The 17,288-nt window shown below is 53.5% G+C and overlaps 1 protein-coding gene across 3 annotated transcripts in view; it reads right to left on the bottom strand.

The window, feature by feature from the left end:
- LOC142257967 (neuroendocrine protein 7B2-like) overlaps positions 1-17,288 on the bottom strand; it is a 229,620-nt gene that overhangs the window by 189,391 nt on the left and 22,941 nt on the right. For all 3 annotated transcript variants that reach the window (XM_075330307.1, XM_075330305.1, XM_075330306.1), the window contains exons 3-4: positions 1,122-1,218; positions 624-880 (exon numbers count right to left, since the gene is read on the bottom strand). In XM_075330307.1, coding sequence (XP_075186422.1) covers positions 624-880; positions 1,122-1,218 — 354 coding nt within the window. The remainder of the gene's footprint in view (positions 1-623; positions 881-1,121; positions 1,219-17,288) is intronic.

The following is a 17,288-nucleotide window of genomic DNA, read 5'->3' as shown; positions in this document are numbered from 1 at the left end:
ACAAACGCAGTCAGCGCCGCGGTCCCCGGTGCACTAGCACACCCAGCAATGCTGGAGTGTTGCTGTGCGCGGTCCCCACGGGGACACAGAGTACCTCAAAGTAGCAGGGCCATGTCCCTGAACGATACTCGGCTCCTATCCAGCAGAGTCCTCAGGAGCTGTGGATGGAGCACGGTCTCAGTGCCTGGAGACCGATAGGATCCCACTTCACCCAGAGCCCTAAGGGGGATGGGGAAGGAAAACAGCATGTGGGCTCCAGCCTCCGTACCCGCAATGGATACCTCAACCTTAACAACACCGCCGACAAGAGTGGGGTGAGAAGGGAGCATGCTGGGGGCCCTGTTATGGGCCCTCTTTTCTTCTATCCGACATAGTCAGCAGCTGCTGCTGACTAATCTGTGGAGATGTGCTGTGCATGTCTGCCTCCTTCGCACAAAGCAAAAAACTGAGGAGCCCGTGGGAGCACGGGGGGTGTATAGGCAGAAGGGGAGGGGCTTTACACTTTTAGTGTAATACTTTGTGCGGCCTCCGGAGGCATAGCCTATACACCCAATTGTCTGGGTCTCCCAATGGAGCGACAAAGAAAAATAAAATATGTACTCTAACACCATAACGATACTTGCCTCACAGACACAGAATGAAGAAAGTTGAAGAAGTAGCGCAGGACGGACACGGTCTGGTCGGACATTAGGCAGGAGATGAGCATAGTTGCAGAGGTCCTTTCCTCATCACTTCCCAAATTCTGAGCCTTGAACAAAGCGTCCTGGAGATCCGCAGGCAGGACGGGATCCGGCAATTCTCTGAAAAACTGCTTGAGGATGCAAGCAACATCGTACGGGGGCGCATCCGAGAGACCCGCTTCTCCTTTTTCCAGCTTTGCCTGTGGAAAGTGCAATAAAACAGGCTCCATTTCCACTTCTTATTGAATACTCTTATTTTACTTTATGTACAGATCAGGAATATAGCACCGTGTAGGACACCTCCACCGCTATACACAGGCTCGTGTATGACAGATCGCACCAGTGTTCTTTATATGGAAAGTGCTGTATTATTACACAGCGCAGAAATAAAACCTACAACAATACAATACCTGAACATTCAGTGTAAGGATCTGCGCCTACCTTCAGCTGTTTCTGCCTCACAACCGACCCAGACTTCCGAAAAAGTCCTTCGGTCTGTACATGCTCCTCCAAGTACTTGCAGGTAGCAACGAGAAACCTGGTGTAGATAGAAAGTACATTATATAAATCGCAAATAAAACATTGGCGACTGCTAAACTTATACACAGTGCCTTGCAAAAGTATTCAGCCCCCTTGAATTTTTCAACCTTTTCCCACATTTCAGGCTTCAAACAAAGATAAAAATGTTAATGTTCTGGTGAAGAATCAACAACAAGTGGACACAATTGTGAAGAGGAACAATATTTATTACTTATTTTAAACTTTTATAGAAAAGAAACTGAAAATTGGGGCGTGCAATATTATTCATCCCCTTTACTTTCAGTGCAGCAAACTCACTCCAGAAGTTGATCGAGGATCTCTGAATGATCCAATGTTGTCCTAAATGTCTGATGATGATAAATATAAGCCCCTGTGTGTAATCAAGTCTCTGTATAAATGCCCCTGCTCTGTGATAGTCTCAGTGTTCTGTATAAAGCACACAGAGCATCATGAAGACCAAGGAACACAACAGGCAGGTCCGTGATACTGTTGTGGAGAAGTTTAAAGCCGGATTTGGTTACAAAAAGATTTCCAAAACTTTTAACATCCTAAGAATCCCTGTGCAAGCGATCATATTCAAATGTAAGGAGCCTCATACCACTGCAAATCTACCAAGACCCTGCCGTCCATCCAAACTTTCATCTCAAACAAGGAGAAGACTGATCAGAGATGCAGCCAAGAGACCCATGATCCCTCTGGATGACCTGCAGAGATCTACAGCTGAGGTGGGAGAGTCTGTCCATAGGACAACAATCAATTGTACACTGTACAAATCTGGCCTTTATGGAAGAATGGCAAGAAGAAATACATTTCTCAAAGATATCCATAAAAAGTGTTGTTTAAAGTTTGCCAGAAGCCACCTGGAGACACCAAACATGTGGAGGAAGGTGCTCTGGTCAGATGAAACCAAATTCAAACTATTTGGGCACAATGCCAAACGATATGTTTAGCGTAAAAGCAACACAGCTCATCACCCTGAACACACCATCCCCACTGTCAAACATGGTGGTGGCAGCATCATGGTTTGGGTCTGCTTTCCTTCAGCAGGGATAGGGAAGATGGTTAAAATTGATGGGAAGATGGATGGAGCCAAATACAGGACCATTCTTGAAGAAAACCTGTTGGAGTCTGCAAAAGACCTGAGACTGGGACGGAGATTTGTCTTCCAACAAGACAATGATCCCAAACAAAGCAAAATCCACAATGGAATGGTTCACAAATAAACGTATCCAGGTGTTAGAATGGCCAAGTCATAGTCCAGACCTGAACCCAATCGAGAATCTGTGGAAAGAGCTGAAAGAAGGGAATTTTGTTTACTTACCGTAAATTCCTTTTCTTCTAGCTCCAATTGGGAGACCCAGACAATTGGGTGTATAGCTTCTGCCTCCGGAGGCCACACAAAGTATTACACTTAAAAGTGTAAACCCCTCCCCTCTACCTATACACCCCCCCGTGCATCACGGGCTCCTCAGTTTTGGTGCAAAAGCAGGAAGGAGGAAACTTATAAATTGGTCTAAGGTAAATTCAATCCGAAGGATGTTCGGAGAACTGAAAACCATGAACCAAAGGAACAATTCAACATGAACAACATGTGTACACAAAAAAACAACAGCCCGAAGGGAACTGGGGCGGGTGCTGGGTCTCCCAATTGGAGCTAGAAGAAAAGGAATTTACGGTAAGTAAACAAAATTCCCTTCTTTGTCGCTCCATTGGGAGACCCAGACAATTGGGACGTCCAAAAGCAGTCCCTGGGTGGGTAAAAGAATACCTCGGTAAAAGAGCCGTAAAACGGCCCCTTCCTACAGGTGGGCAACCGCCGCCTGAAGGACTCGCCTACCTAGGCTGGCATCTGCCGAAGCATAGGTATGCACTTGATAGTGTTTCGTGAAAGTGTGCAGACTCGACCAGGTAGCCGCCTGACACACCTGCTGAGCCGTAGCCTGGTGCCACAAAGCCCAGGACGCACCCACGGCTCTGGTAGAATGAGCCTTCAGCCCTGAAGGAACCGGAAGCCCAGAAGAACGGTAGGCTTCCAGAATTGGTTCCTTGATCCACCGAGCCAAGGTTGACTTAGAAGCCTGCGACCCTTTACGCTGGCCAGCGACAAGGACAAAGAGCGCATCCGAGCGTCGCAGGGGCGCCGTACGAGAAATGTAGAGTCTGAGTGCTCTCACCAGATCCAACAAGTGCAAATCCTTTTCACATTGGTGAACTGGATGAGGACAAAAAGAAGGTAAGGAGATATCCTGATTGAGATGAAAAGGGGATACCACCTTCGGGAGAAATTCCGGAACCGGACGCAGAACCACCTTGTCCTGGTGAAACACCAGGAAGGGGGCTTTGCATGACAGCGCTGCTAGCTCAGACACTCTTCGAAGTGATGTGACTGCTACTAGGAAGACCACCTTCTGTGAAAGGCGTGAAAGAGAAATATCCCTCATTGGCTCGAAGGGTGGATTCTGAAGAGCCGTTAGCACCCTGTTCAGATCCCAGGGTTCTAGCGGACGCTTGTAAGGAGGGACTATGTGGCAAACCCCCTGCAGGAACGTGGGTACCTGTGGAAGCCTGGCTAGACGCTTTTGAAAAAACACAGAGAGCGCAGAGACTTGTCCCTTAAGGGAGCCGAGAGACGAAGGGAATTTTGTTACTTACCGTAAATTCCTTTTCTTCTAGCTCCTATTGGGAGACCCAGACGATTGGGTGTATAGTACTGCCTCCGGAGGCCACACAAAGCATTACACTAAAAAGCGTAAGGCCCCTCCCCTTCTGGCTATACACCCCCAGTGGGATCACTGGCTCACCAGTTTTAGTGCAAAAGCAAGAAGGAGGAAAGCCAATAACTGGTTTAAACAAATTCACTCCGAAGTAACATCGGAGAACTGAAAACCATTCAACATGAACAACATGTGTACCCGAAAAACAACCAAAAATCCCGAAGGACAACAGGGCGGGTGCTGGGTCTCCCAATAGGAGCTAGAAGAAAAGGAATTTACGGTAAGTAACAAAATTCCCTTCTTCGGCGCTCCATTGGGAGACCCAGACGATTGGGACGTCCAAAAGCTGTCCCTGGGTGGGTAAAAAAAATACCTCATGTTAGAGCTGCAAAGACAGCCCTCCCCTACGGGGAGGCAACTGCCGCCTGCAGGACTCTTCTACCTAGGCTGGCATCCGCCGAAGCATAGGTATGCACCTGATAATGTTTGGTGAAAGTGTGCAGACTCGACCAGGTAGCTACCTGGCACACCTGTTGAGCCGTAGCCTGGTGTCGTAATGCCCAGGACGCACCCACGGCTCTGGTAGAATGGGCCTTCAGCCCTGATGGAACCGGAAGCCCCGCAGAACGGTAGGCTTCCAGAATTGGTTCCTTGATCCATCGAGCCAGGGTGGATTTTGCAGCCTGCGATCCCTTGCGCTGACCAGTGACAAGGACAAAGAGTGCATCCGAGCGGCGCAGGGGCGCCGTGCGGGAATGTAGATTCTGGGTGCTCTACACCAGATCCAACAATGCAAGCCATTACATATCGATGAAATGGATAACAGGAAGGTAAGGAGATATCCTGATTGTGATAAAAAGGGGATACCACCTTAGGGAGAAACTCTGGGATCGGACGCAGCACTACCTTATCTTGGTGAACACCAGGAAGGGAGCTTTGGATGACCGCGCTGCTAGTTCGGACACTCTCCGAAGAGACGTGACCGCTACCAGAAAGGCCACTTTCTGTGAAAGTCGAGAAAGTGAAAACATCCCTCAGAGGCTCGAAGGGCGGCTCCTGGAGAGCAATTAATACCCTGTGCAGATCCCATGGGTCTAACGGCCTCCTGTACGGAGGGACAATGTGATAACCCCCCTGCAGGAACGTGCGTACCTGAGGAAGTCATACTAGGCGCTTCTGAAAGAATACCGACAGCGCTGCGACTTGTCCTTTAAGGGAGCCGAGCGACAAACCTTTTCCCAATCCAGATGCAGGAAGGGAGGAAAAAGGAGACAATGCAAATGGCCAGGGAGACACTCCCGAAGCAGAGCACCAAGATAAGAATATCTTCCACGTCTTGTGGTAGATCTTGGCAGACGTCGGCTTCCTAGCCCGTCTCATGGTGGCAATGACGTCTTGAGATAATCCTGAAGACGCCAGGATCTCGGACTCGATGGCCATACAGTCAGGATCAGGGCCGTAGAATTCAGTGGAAAAAACGGCCCTTGGGACAGTAAGTCTGGCCGGTCTGAGAGTGCCCACGGTTGGCCGACCGTGAGATGCCACAGATCCGGGAACCACGACCTCCTCGGCCAGTCTGGGACGACGAGGATGGCGCGGTGGCAAGCGGAGCTGAGCTTGCGTAGCACTCTGGGCAACAGTGCCAGAGATGGAAACACATAGGGTAGCTGGAACTGCGACCAATCATGAACTAGGGCGCCCGCCGCCAGAGCTCTTTGCTCGTGAGACCGCGCCATGAAAATCGGGACCTTGTTGTTGTGCCGAGACGCCATTAGGTCGACGTCCGGCATCCCCCAGCTGCTACAGATTTCCTGACACCATTCTGGGTGCAGAGGCCATTCCCCTGCGTCCATGCCCAGGCGACTGAGGAAGTCTGCTTCCCAATTTTCTACGCCCGGGATGTGAACTGCGGATATGGTGGATGCTCTGTCCCCCACCCACGTCAGAATCCGCCGGATTGCCTGGTAGGCTTGGCGATGCGTGTTCCGCCTTGGTGGGCGATGTCTGCCACCGCTGTGGAATTGTCCGACTGAATTCGGATCCGTTTTCCTTCCAGCCACTGCTGGAAGGCTTGCAGGGCAAGATACACTGCCCAGATTTCCAGAACATTGATCCGAAGGATGGACTCCTGTGAAGAGAGTCCTTGACCGTCTGAGAAGGGAAACGTTCCTGTCTAGGGACGTCGACTCCCCAACCCATTGGCAAAGCATGTCCCATTGAAGTGGACGCAGATGAAACTGCGCGAAAGTGACTGCCTCTGCATGAGGCGTCTTAAGGGGTGTGACTGGCCTTGAAGGAGAGACTGCACCCCCGTCTGTAGTGAACGCTGCTTGTCCAGCGGAAGCTTCACTATCGCTGAGGGAGTTTGAAACTCCATGCCCAGATATGTCAGCGATTGGGTCGGTGCCCGATGTAACCTTGAAAAGTTGATGATCCACCCGAAACTCTGGAGAGTCTCCAGCGCCCCGTTCAGGCTGTGTTGGCATGCCTCTTGAGAGGGTGCCTTGACAAGTGGATCGTCCCAGTAAGGATCACAGAGTGACCCTGAGAGTGCAGGAGTGCTCCCACTGCTGCCCTGAACTTGGTGAAAACCCGTAGGGCTGTCGCCAGACCGAAGGGCAGGGCTACGCACTGAAGATGCTCGTCTTCAATAACGAAACGTAGCAAACGCTAGTGCTCTGGAGCAATCGGCACGTGGAGATAAGCATCCTGATATCTATTGATGCTAGGAAATCTCTTTGAGACATTGAGGCAATGACGGAGCGGAGGGTTACATCCGGAACCGCCTGGCCTTCACGTGCTTGGTGAGCAGTTTTAGTTCCAGAACGGAACGGAAAGAGCCACCCTTTTTTGGCACCCCAATCAGATTAGAGGAAAAAACCGTGTCTTGTTCCTGAAGAGGAACAGGGATTACCACTCCTTCTGCCTGCAGAAGAGCCTCGGCTCGGTGGGGGGGGGGGGGGGGGGGGGGGGGTTTCCTGTACACATGAGACACAATGTCTCTCACCCACCGGTCTGTGACCTGCGGCAGCTAAATGTCGCCAAGCGGGAGAGTCTGCCACCAACCGCGGATGCGGAGAGAGAGAGCTGAAGTCATGAGGAGACCGCCTTGGTAGCGGTTCCTCCTGCAGCCTTCCTTGGGCGTGATTGAGCCCGGCCGGAATTTGAGCCCCTCTGAGCCTTTTGAGCCCTTTTGGACGAGGACAATTGGGACCTGCCCGAGCCTGGGAAGGACCGAAACCTCGACTGTCCCCCCAGGACAGCATTACTAGGGTAAGTCGCAATGCAGACATTGCGAGGTTAAGGACACCACCTGCGGCACAGATGTACATGTGCTCAAGACCAGCTGCGCAAGACCAGCTGAAAAAGCTTAGAGTGCCCATACGGCTGCGAATGCCGGAGCAACCGACACGCTGATAGCTTCACAGACAGATTTCAACCAGAGGTCCATCTGTCTGTCAATGGCATCTTTAAGTGACGTCCCATCTCCACTGCAACTATGGCTCTAGCCGCAAGCCTGGAGATTGGGGGATCCACCTTTGGACCCTGGGTCCAGCGCTTTACCACGTCAGGGGGAAGGGATAACGTGTATCCTTAATACGTTTGGAGAAAACGCTTATCTGGTAAGCGTGGTGTTTCTGAACTGCTTCTCTGAAGTCAGCGTGGCCAGAAAAGTACTCAATATACGCATGAGATACTGAAAAAGGATTTCTCCTGCTGTGAAGCTGACTCCTCCACTGGGGGAGCTGAGGGAGAAATATCCAACATTCCATTGATGGACGCTATAAGATCATTCACTATGGCGTCACCATCCGGTGTATCCGGATTGAGAGCGATGTCAGGACCAAAGCCCTGATCAGCTACGTCTGCCTCATCATACAGAGAGTCCTCCCGCTGGGACCTTGACCAGTGATGAAGCCGAGTGCCGCACCCAGCGAGCTAGCTTAGGCTGTCTGGGACTGCCGTCCGTGTCAGAGCCTTCACCCTGGAATGCCTGGGACCCCCCCGGAGCACTGATTATGTTCCAAATGAGGGTGGCCAGGGAGCATTAATCAAGATTGCCCATGGCCTGTCTGGACTGCAAAGTCTCTATCCCATGACAATCTATCAGCCGAAACTGCAACTCCGTCCCTGTCCCTGGACAGGGTTCACAGGTGGTTCCTTTGGCCACCTCTAGTAGAGACCCCGGCTGACCAAGTGCTACAGGGGTGCATTGCACACAATGGGGGTCAGTGGAACCTGCCGGTGGAACAGTATCACATGCAGGAAAAGCAGCATAGAAAGCCTGTGTTGCTTTTTTGCTGCTGTATTCTAGCCATCTATGCAATGTATAGCATACAAGCATAAACACTTCAGCACATGCAATACAAGCAGCATAGAAAGCCTGTGCCTTGGCACCCTTGCTTTTTTGCTGCTGTTGTCCAGCCATCTAGGAGAATACAGCCAAGAGTAGCGACCGTACAGTGCAATGTATAGCATACAAGCATAAGTACAAATGAACACTTCAGCACATGCAGTACAAGCAGCATAGAAAACCTGTGCCTTGGCACCCTTGCTTTTTTGCTGCTGTTGTCCAGCCCTCTAGGAGAATATAGCCAAGAGTAGCGACCGTACAGTGCAATGTATAGCATACAAGCATAAGTACAAATGAACACTTCAGCGCATGCAATACAAGCAGCCTAGAAAAACTGTGCCTTAGCACCCTTGCTTTTTTGCTGCTGTTTTCTCGCCATCTAGGAGGGCATATAGCCAAAGATAGCGACCGTACAGTGCAGTGTATAGCATACAAGCATAAACTACAAATGGACACTTCGGTATTTAGTGGGGTCAGCACTTCAGGTGCTGCTTACCGCCCGCCTATAACGCGGGTGTGTGGTCGCCAGAGCCCTGTGAGTGGTTGCCCAGAGCATGTCTCCGTTCCCCAGCTCGGACTGCGTGCAGGAATGGCTGCCGGCGTCCTTCTCCAGCTCGTGTGACGAGGGGCGGGCCGTGGGCGTGCCCCAGACAAGAGCGGGAAACTGGCGTCCCACTGTGTCCAGTGAAGGGGGCTGGAGAATGCAAAGCAGACTCCAGCCCTCGGCGCTGACTATCTGTACAGCGTCCCGCCTCACCCCTGACTGGCAGGGCTGGAGGCGGGAACGAAACGAAAACTAGGCCGCAAAGCCGGGGACTCGAGTAATAAGCGCGGCCGTCCATGTGCACGGCCAGCGCGGAAGTCCCCGGCGCACCACAAGTCCCAGCCGCGCCAATGTAAAAAACACCCAGCAGCGGCCGGCGCGGCAGTTCCCAATACATAAAGTCACTCAGCAAAGCTGTAGTGAATAATAGCACGAGCGCTCCGCGCTGTTGCCCCCGGCGCACTAACACTCCCAGCAATGCTGGTGTGTGTGTGCGCGATGTGTACGGGGACACAGAGTACCTTAATGTAGCAGGGCCTGTCCCTGACGATACTCAGCTCCATATCCAGCAGGTTCTCTGGGTCTGTGGATGGAGCCCGGTCTCAGTGCCTGGAGACCTGTAAGATCCCACTTCGCCCAGAGCCCTGAGGGGGGATGGGGAAGGAAAACAGCATGTGGGCTCCAGCCTCCGTACCCGCAATGGGTACCTCAACCTTAACAAACACCCGACAAAAGTGGGGTGAGAAGGGAGCATGCTGGGGGCCCTAGTATGGGCCCTCTTTTCTTCCATCCGACATAGTCAGCAGCTGCTGCTGACTAAAAATAGTGGAGCTATGCGTGGATGTCTGACCTCCTTCGCACAAAGCAGAAAACTGGTGAGCCAGTGATCCCAGTGGGGGTGTATAGCCAGAAGGGGAGGGGCCTTACACTTTTTAGTGTAATGCTTTGTGTGGCCTCCGGAGGCAGTACTATACACCCAATCGTCTGGGTCTCCCAATGGAGCGCCGAAGAAAAACCCTTTTCCATTCCGGATTGAAGGAAGGACAGAAAAGTGGGCAAAGCAAATGGCCAGGGAGTAAAACCCTGATCAGAGCACCAGGATAAGAAGATCCTCCACGTCCTGTGGTAGATCTTGGCGGACGTTGGTTTCCTGGCCTGTCTCATAGTGGCAATGACCTCTTGAGATAACCCTGAAGACGCTAGGATCCAGGACTCAATGGCCACACAGTCAGGTTGAGGGCCGCAGAATTCAGATGGAAAAATGGCCCTTGAGACAGCAAGTCTGGTCGGTCTGGTAGTGCCCACGGTTGGCCCACCGTGAGATGCCACAGATCCGGGTACCACGACCTCCTCGGCCAGTCTGGAGCGACGAGGATGGCGCGGCGGCAGTCGGACCTGATCTTGCGTAACACTCTGGGCAGCATTGCCAGAGGAGGAAACACATAAGGTAGTCGAAACTGCGACCAATCCTGAACTAATGCGTCCGCCGCCAGAGCTCTGTGATCTTGAGACCGTGCCATGAATGCCGGGACTTTGTTGTTGTGCCGAGACGCCATGAGATCGACGTCCGGCGTTCCCCAGCGGCAACAGATCTCTTGAAACACGTCCGGGTGAAGAGACCATTCCCCTGCGTCCATGCCCTGGCGACTGAGAAAGTCTGCTTCCCAGTTTTCTACGCCCGGGATGTGAACTGCGGAGATGGTGGAGGTTGTGGCTTCCACCCACAGCAGAATCCGCCGAACTTCCTGGAAGGCTTGCCGACTGCGTGTGCCGCCTTGGTGGTTGATGTATGCCACCGCCGTGGCGTTGTCCGACTGAATTCGGATCTGCCTGCCTTCCAGCCACGGCTGGAACGCCTTTAGGGCTAGATACACTGCCCTTATCTCCAGAACATTGATCTGAAGGGAGGACTCTGGCTGAGTCCAGGTACCCTGAGCCCTGTGGTGGAGAAAGACCGCTCCCCACCCTGACAGACTCGCGTCCGTCGTGACCACAGCCCAGGATGGGGGTAGGAAGGATTTCCCCTTCGACAGAGAAGTGGGAAGAAGCCACCACTGGAGGGAGGCCTTGGCTGCCCGAGAAAGGGAGACGTTCCTGTCGAGGGACGTCGACTTCCTGTCCCATTTGCGGAGAATGTCCCATTGAAGTGGACGCAGATGAAACTGCGCAAAAGGAACTGCCTCCATTGCTGCCACCATCTTCCCTAGGAAGTGCATGAGGCGCCTCAAGGGGTGCGACTGGGCTCGAAGGAGAGATTGCACCCCTGTTTGTAGTGAACGCTGTTTGTCCAGCGGAAGCTTCACTATCGCTGAGAGAGTATGAAACTCCATGCCGAGATATGTCAGTGATTGGGCCGGTGTCAATTTTGACTTTGGGAAATTGATGATCCACCCGAATCTCTGGAGAGTCTCCAGAGCAATGTTCAGGCTGTGTTGGCATGCCACCCGAGAGGGTGCCTTGACTAGGAGATCGTCTAAGTAAGGGATCACCGAGTGTCCCTGAGAGTGTACGACTGCTACCACTGTTGCCATGACCTTGGTGAAGACCCGTGGGGCTGTCGCCAGGCCGAAAGGCAGTGCCACGAACTGAAGGTGTTCGTCCCCGATGGCGAAACGCAGGAAGCGCTGATGCTCTGGTGCAATCGGCACGTGGAGATAAGCATCCCTGATGTCGATTGATGCTAGGAAGTCTCCTTGGGACATTGATGCGATGACGGAGCGGAGAGATTCCATCCGGAACCGCCTGGTTTTCACGTGTCTGTTGAGCAGTTTTAGGTCCAGAACGGGACGGAAAGATCCGTCCTTTTTTGGCACCACAAACAAGTTGGAGTAAAAACCGTGGCCCCATTGCTGAAGGGGAACAGGGATCACCACTCCTTCTGCCTTCAGAGTGCTCACTGCCTGAAGAAGAGCTTCGGCTCGCTCGGGGGGCGGAGATGTTCTGAAGAAACGAGTCGGAGGACGAGAGCTGAACTCTATCCTGTAACCGTGAGACAGAATGTCTCTCACCCATCGGTCTTGGACATGTGGCAACCAGGCGTCGCCAAAGCGGGAGAGCCTGCCACCGACCGAGGATGCGGTTTGGGGAGGCCGAAAGTCATGAGGAGGCCGCTTTGGGAGCGGTTCCTCCGGCGGTCTTCTTAGGACGTGACTTAGACCGCCATGAATCGGAGTTCCTCTGACCCTTCTGTGGCCTGTTGGACGAGGAGAATTGAGATCTGGCTGAGGGCCGAAAGGACCGAAACCTCGATTGTACCTTCCGTTGTGGAGGTCTGTTTGGTTTGGACTGGGGTAAGGACGAGTCCTTTCCCTTGGATTGTTTAAGGATTTCATCCAATCGCTCGCCAAACAGGCGGTCGCCAGAAAATGGCAACCCGGTTAAGAACTTTTTGGAAGCAGAGTCTGCCTTCCATTCACGTAGCCACATGGCCCTGCGGACTGCCACCGAATTGGCGGATGCTACCGCCGTACGGCTCGCAGAGTCCAGGACAGCATTCATGGCGTAGGACGCAAACGCCGATGCCTGAGAGGTTAAGGACACAACCTGCGGAGTAGAGGCACGTGTGACTGCATTAATCTCAGACAGACAAGCTGAGATAGCTTGGAGTGCCCATACGGCTGCGAATGCCGGAGCAAAGGACGCGCCAATAGCTTCATAGATGGATTTCATCAGGAGCTCTATCTGCCTGTCAGTGGCATCCTTGAGTGATGCACCATCTGCCACTGCAACTATGGATCTAGCCGCCAGTCTAGAGACTGGAGGATCCACCTTGGGACACTGAGCCCAACCCTTGACTACGTCAGGGGGGAAGGGATAACGTGTGTCATTAAGGCGCTTAGTAAAGCGCTTATCTGGAAAAGCTCGGTGTTTCTGGACTGTATCTCTGAAGTCGGAGTGATCAAGAAGAAGGGAATTTTGTTACTTACCGTAAATTCCTTTTCTTCTAGCTCTTATTGGGAGACCCAGACGATTGGGTGTATAGCTACTGCCTCCGGAGGCCACACAAAGCATTACACTAAAAAGTGTAAGGCCCCTCCCCTTCTGGCTATACACCCCCAGTGGGATCACTGGCTCACCAGTTTTAGTGCAAAAGCAAGAAGGAGGAAAGCCAATAACTGGTTTAAACAAATTCACTCCGAGTAACATCGGAGAACTGAAAACCGTTCAACATGAACAACATGTGTACCCGCAAACAAACCAAAAATCCCGAAGGACAACAGGGCGGGTGCTGGGTCTCCCAATAAGAGCTAGAAGAAAAGGAATTTACGGTAAGTAACAAAATTCCCTTCTTCTTCGGCGCTCTATTGGGAGACCCAGACGATTGGGACGTCCAAAAGCTGTCCCTGGGTGGGTAAAGAAATACCTCATGTTAGAGCTGCAAGACAGCCCTCCCCTACGGGGAGGCAACTGCCGCCTGCAGGACTCTTCTACCTAGGCTGGCGTCCGCCGAAGCATAGGTATGCACCTGATAATGTTTGGTGAAAGTGTGCAGACTCGACCAGGTAGCTGCCTGGCACACCTGTTGAGCCGTAGCCTGGTGTCGCAATGCCCAGGATGCACCCACGGCTCTGGTAGAATGGGCCTTCAGCCCTGATGGAACCGGAAGCCCAGCAGAACGGTAGGCTTCAAGAATTGGTTCTTTGATACATCGAGCCAGGGTGGCCTTAGAAGCCTGCGACCCTTTGCGCTTACCAGCGACCAGGACAAAGAGTGCATCCGAACGGCGCAAGGGCGCCGTGCGGGAAATGTAGATTCTGAGTGCTCTCACCAGATCTAACAAATGTAAATCCTTCTCATACCGATGAACTGCATGAGGACAAAACGAAGGCAACGAGATATCCTGATTAAGATGAAAAGAGGATACCACCTTCGGGAGAAACTCCTGAATGGGGCGCAGCACTACCTTGTCCTGGTGGAAGACCAGGAAGGGAGCCTTGGATGATAGTGCTGCCAGCTCAGACACTCTCCGAAGAGATGTGATCGCTACCAGAAAAGCCACTTTCTGTGATAGTCTAGAACAGGGGTGGGGAACCTCCGGCCCGCGGGCCGTATGCGGCCCGCCATGACCTTTTCTGCGGCCCCCGGGCACATTCCACAGTCCACAGAGCTCGGGAGGCAGCAGCGTCTTGCTTGCTGCTGGCCCTTTAAACCCTGTATGGCTTACGTCCTCATGCTAGCGTGAGGACGTACTTTGTGGGTGGAGTAAGCGCTCAACTCGCTCTTTTTCCACAGAAGAGAAGCTACTACCTCAGCGTCCGACAGGTGTGTTTGTGCTCCCATGCCTGTGTGTGCCCCTGCACATCCCCACTGCAGCCTGTGCTCCGTGCAGCGTCTCATCCTCCTCACTCTCCCCCCACGGCAGCCTGTGCTCCTCACTCTCCCCCACGGCAGCCTGTGCTCCTCACTCTCCCCCACGGCAGCCTGTCCCCCTGTGGCCTCCCCACGGCAGCCTGTGCCCCTGTCGCCTCCACACTGCTGCCTATGCCCCTGCGGCCTCCACACTGCTGCCTGTGCCCCCCTGGTATGTCAGAACCCCTAGCAATGTCCTTATATTTCTCCCAGCCCTCCCAAGTGATATATAATCCTCCCCAGTGATATATAATCCTCCCCAGTGATATATAATCCTCCCCAGTGATATATAATCCTCCCCAGTGATATATAATCCTCCCCAGTGATGTCTAGTCCTCGCAGCCCTCCCCAGTGATGTCTAGTCCTCGCAGCCCTCCCCAGTGATGTCTAGTCCTCGCAGACCTCCCCAGTGATGTCTAGTCCTCCCAGCCCTCCCCAGTGATGTCTAGTCCTCCCAGTCCTCCCCAGTGATGTCTAGTCCTCCCAGCCCTCCACAGTGATGTCTAGTCCTCCCAGCCCTCCACAGTGATGTCTAGTCCTCCCAGCCCTCCACAGTGATGTCTAGTCCTCCCAGCCCTCCACAGTGATGTCTAGTCCTCCCAGCCCTCCCCAGTGATGTCTAGTCCTCCCAGCCCTCCCCAGTGATGTCTAGTCCTCCCAGCCCTCCCCAGTGATGTCTAGTCCTCCCAGCCCTCCCCAGTGATGTCTAGTCCTCCCAGCCCTCCCCAGTGATGTCTAGTCCTCGCAGCCCTCCCCAGTGATGTCTAGTCCTCCCAGCCCTCCACAGTGATGTCTAGTCCTCCCAGCCCTCCACAGTGATGTCTAGTCCTCCCAGCCCTCCCCAGTGATGTCTAGTCCTCCCAGCCCTCCCCAGTGATGTCTAGTCCTCCCAGCCCTCCCCAGTGATGTCTAGTCCTCCCAGCCCTCCCCAGTGATGTCTAGTCCTCCCAGCCCTCCCCAGTGATGTCTAGTCCTCGCAGCCCTCCCCAGTGATGTCTAGTCCTCCCAGCCCTCCACAGTGATGTCTAGTCCTCCCAGCCCTCCACAGTGATGTCTAGTCCTCCCAGCCCTCCCCAGTGATGTCTAGTCCTCGCAGCCCTCCCCAGTGATGTCTAGTCCTCGCAGCCCTCCCCAGTGATGTCTAGTCCTCCCAGCCCTCCCCAGTGATGTCTAGTCCTCCCAGCCCTCCCCAGTGATGTCTAGTCCTCCCAGCCCTCCACAGTGATGTCTAGTCCTCCCAGCCCTCCACAGTGATGTCTAGTCCTCCCAGCCCTCCACAGTGATGTCTAGTCCTCCCAGCCCTCCACAGTGATGTCTAGTCCTCCCAGCCCTCCACAGTGATGTCTAGTCCTCCCAGCCCTCCACAGTGATGTCTAGTCCTCCCAGCCCTCCACAGTGATGTCTAGTCCTCCCAGCCCTCCCCAGTGATGTCTAGTCCTCGCAGCCCTCCACAGTGATGTCTAGTCCTCCCAGCCCTCCCCAGTGATGTCTAGTCCTCCCAGCCCTCCCCAGTGATGTCTAGTCCTCCCAGCCCTCCCCAGTGATGTCTAGTCCTCCCAGCCCTCCCCAGTGATGTCTAGTCCTCCCAGCCCTCCCCAGTGATGTCTAGTCCTCCCAGCCCTCCCCAGTGATGTCTAGTCCTCCCAGCCCTCCCCAGTGATGTCTAGTCCTCCCAGCCCTCCCCAGTGATGTCTAGTCCTCCTAGCCCTCCCCAGTGATGTCTAGTCCTCCCAGCCCTCCCCAGTGATGTCTAGTCCTCCCAGCCCTCCCCAGTGATGTCTAGTCCTCCTAGCCCTCCCCAGTGATGTCTAGTTCTCCCAGCCCTTCCCAGTGATGTCTAGTCCTCCCAGCCCTCCCCAGTGATGTCTAGTCCTCCCAGCCCTCCCCAGTGATGTCTAGTCCTCCCAGCCCTCCCCAGTGATGTCTAGTCCTCCCAGTCCTCCACAGTGATGTCTAGTCCTCCCAGCCCTCCCCAGTGATGTCTAGTCCTCCCAGCCCTCCCCAGTGATGTCTAGTCCTCCCAGCCCTCCCCAGTGATGTCTAGTCCTCCTAGCCCTCCCCAGTGATGTCTAGTCCTCCCAGCCCTTCCCAGTGATGTCTAGTCCTCCCAGCCCTCCCCAGTGATGTCTAGTCTTCCCAGCCCTCCCCAGTGATGTCTAGTCCTCCCAGCCCTCCCCAGTGATGTCTAGTCCTCCCAGCCCTCCCCAGTGATGTCTAGTCCTCCCAGTCCTCCACAGTGATGTCTAGTCCTCCCAGCCCTCCACAGTGATGTCTAGTCCTCCCAGCCCTCCCCAGTGATGTCTAGTCCTCCTAGCCCTCCCCAGTGATGTCTAGTCCTCCCAGCCCTCCCCAGTGATGTCTAGTCCTCCCAGCCCTCCACAGTGATGTCTAGTCCTCCCAGCCCTCCCCAGTGATGTCTAGTCCTCCTAGCCCTCCCCAGTGATGTCTAGTCCTCCCAGCCCTCCCCAGTGATGTCTAGTCCTCCCAGCAATGTATATTCCTTCCAGCCCTCCCCAGTGATGTATATGCCCTCAGCATCTCCTGTGATGTATATGCCCTCAGCATCTCCTGTGATGTATATGCCCTCAGCATCTCCTGTGATGTATATGCCCTCAGCATCTCCTGTGATGTATATGCCCTCAGCATCTCCTGTGATGTATTTACAGCAGTCCCAGCTGACACAAACATGGAAAAACAGTTGTGAGAAGCAATAAGATCAATATTGAGTAATATAGCCGCACCAAAAACAAGAAGCTTCAGCCGCCATGATGAGTTAATTGTTTGACTAAGTATAGCAGGGTAATTTTAAGTTGATAGTTTTGTGCGGCCCCCGAAGGTTGGTAGAAAATTCCAAATGGCCCTCGGCATTAAAAAGGTTCCCCACCCCTGGTCTAGAAAGTGAAATCTCCCTCAGAGGCTCGAAGGGCGGCTTCTGGAGGGCAACTAGTACCCTGTTCAGATCCCATGGATCTAACGGCCGCTTGTACGGGGGTACGATATGGCAAACCCCCTGTAGGAACGTGCGCACCTTAGGAAGGCGTGCCAAACGCCTCTGAAAAAAGACGGATAGCGCCGAGACCTGACCTTTAAGGGAGCCGAGCGACAAA

Source organism: Anomaloglossus baeobatrachus, chromosome 12 (assembly GCF_048569485.1).
Source record: "Anomaloglossus baeobatrachus isolate aAnoBae1 chromosome 12, aAnoBae1.hap1, whole genome shotgun sequence".
Lineage (NCBI taxonomy): Eukaryota > Metazoa > Chordata > Amphibia > Anura > Aromobatidae > Anomaloglossus > Anomaloglossus baeobatrachus.
The sequence above is the reverse complement of the archived record's forward strand: the minus strand, read 5'-3'. Positions and strand labels throughout refer to the sequence as shown.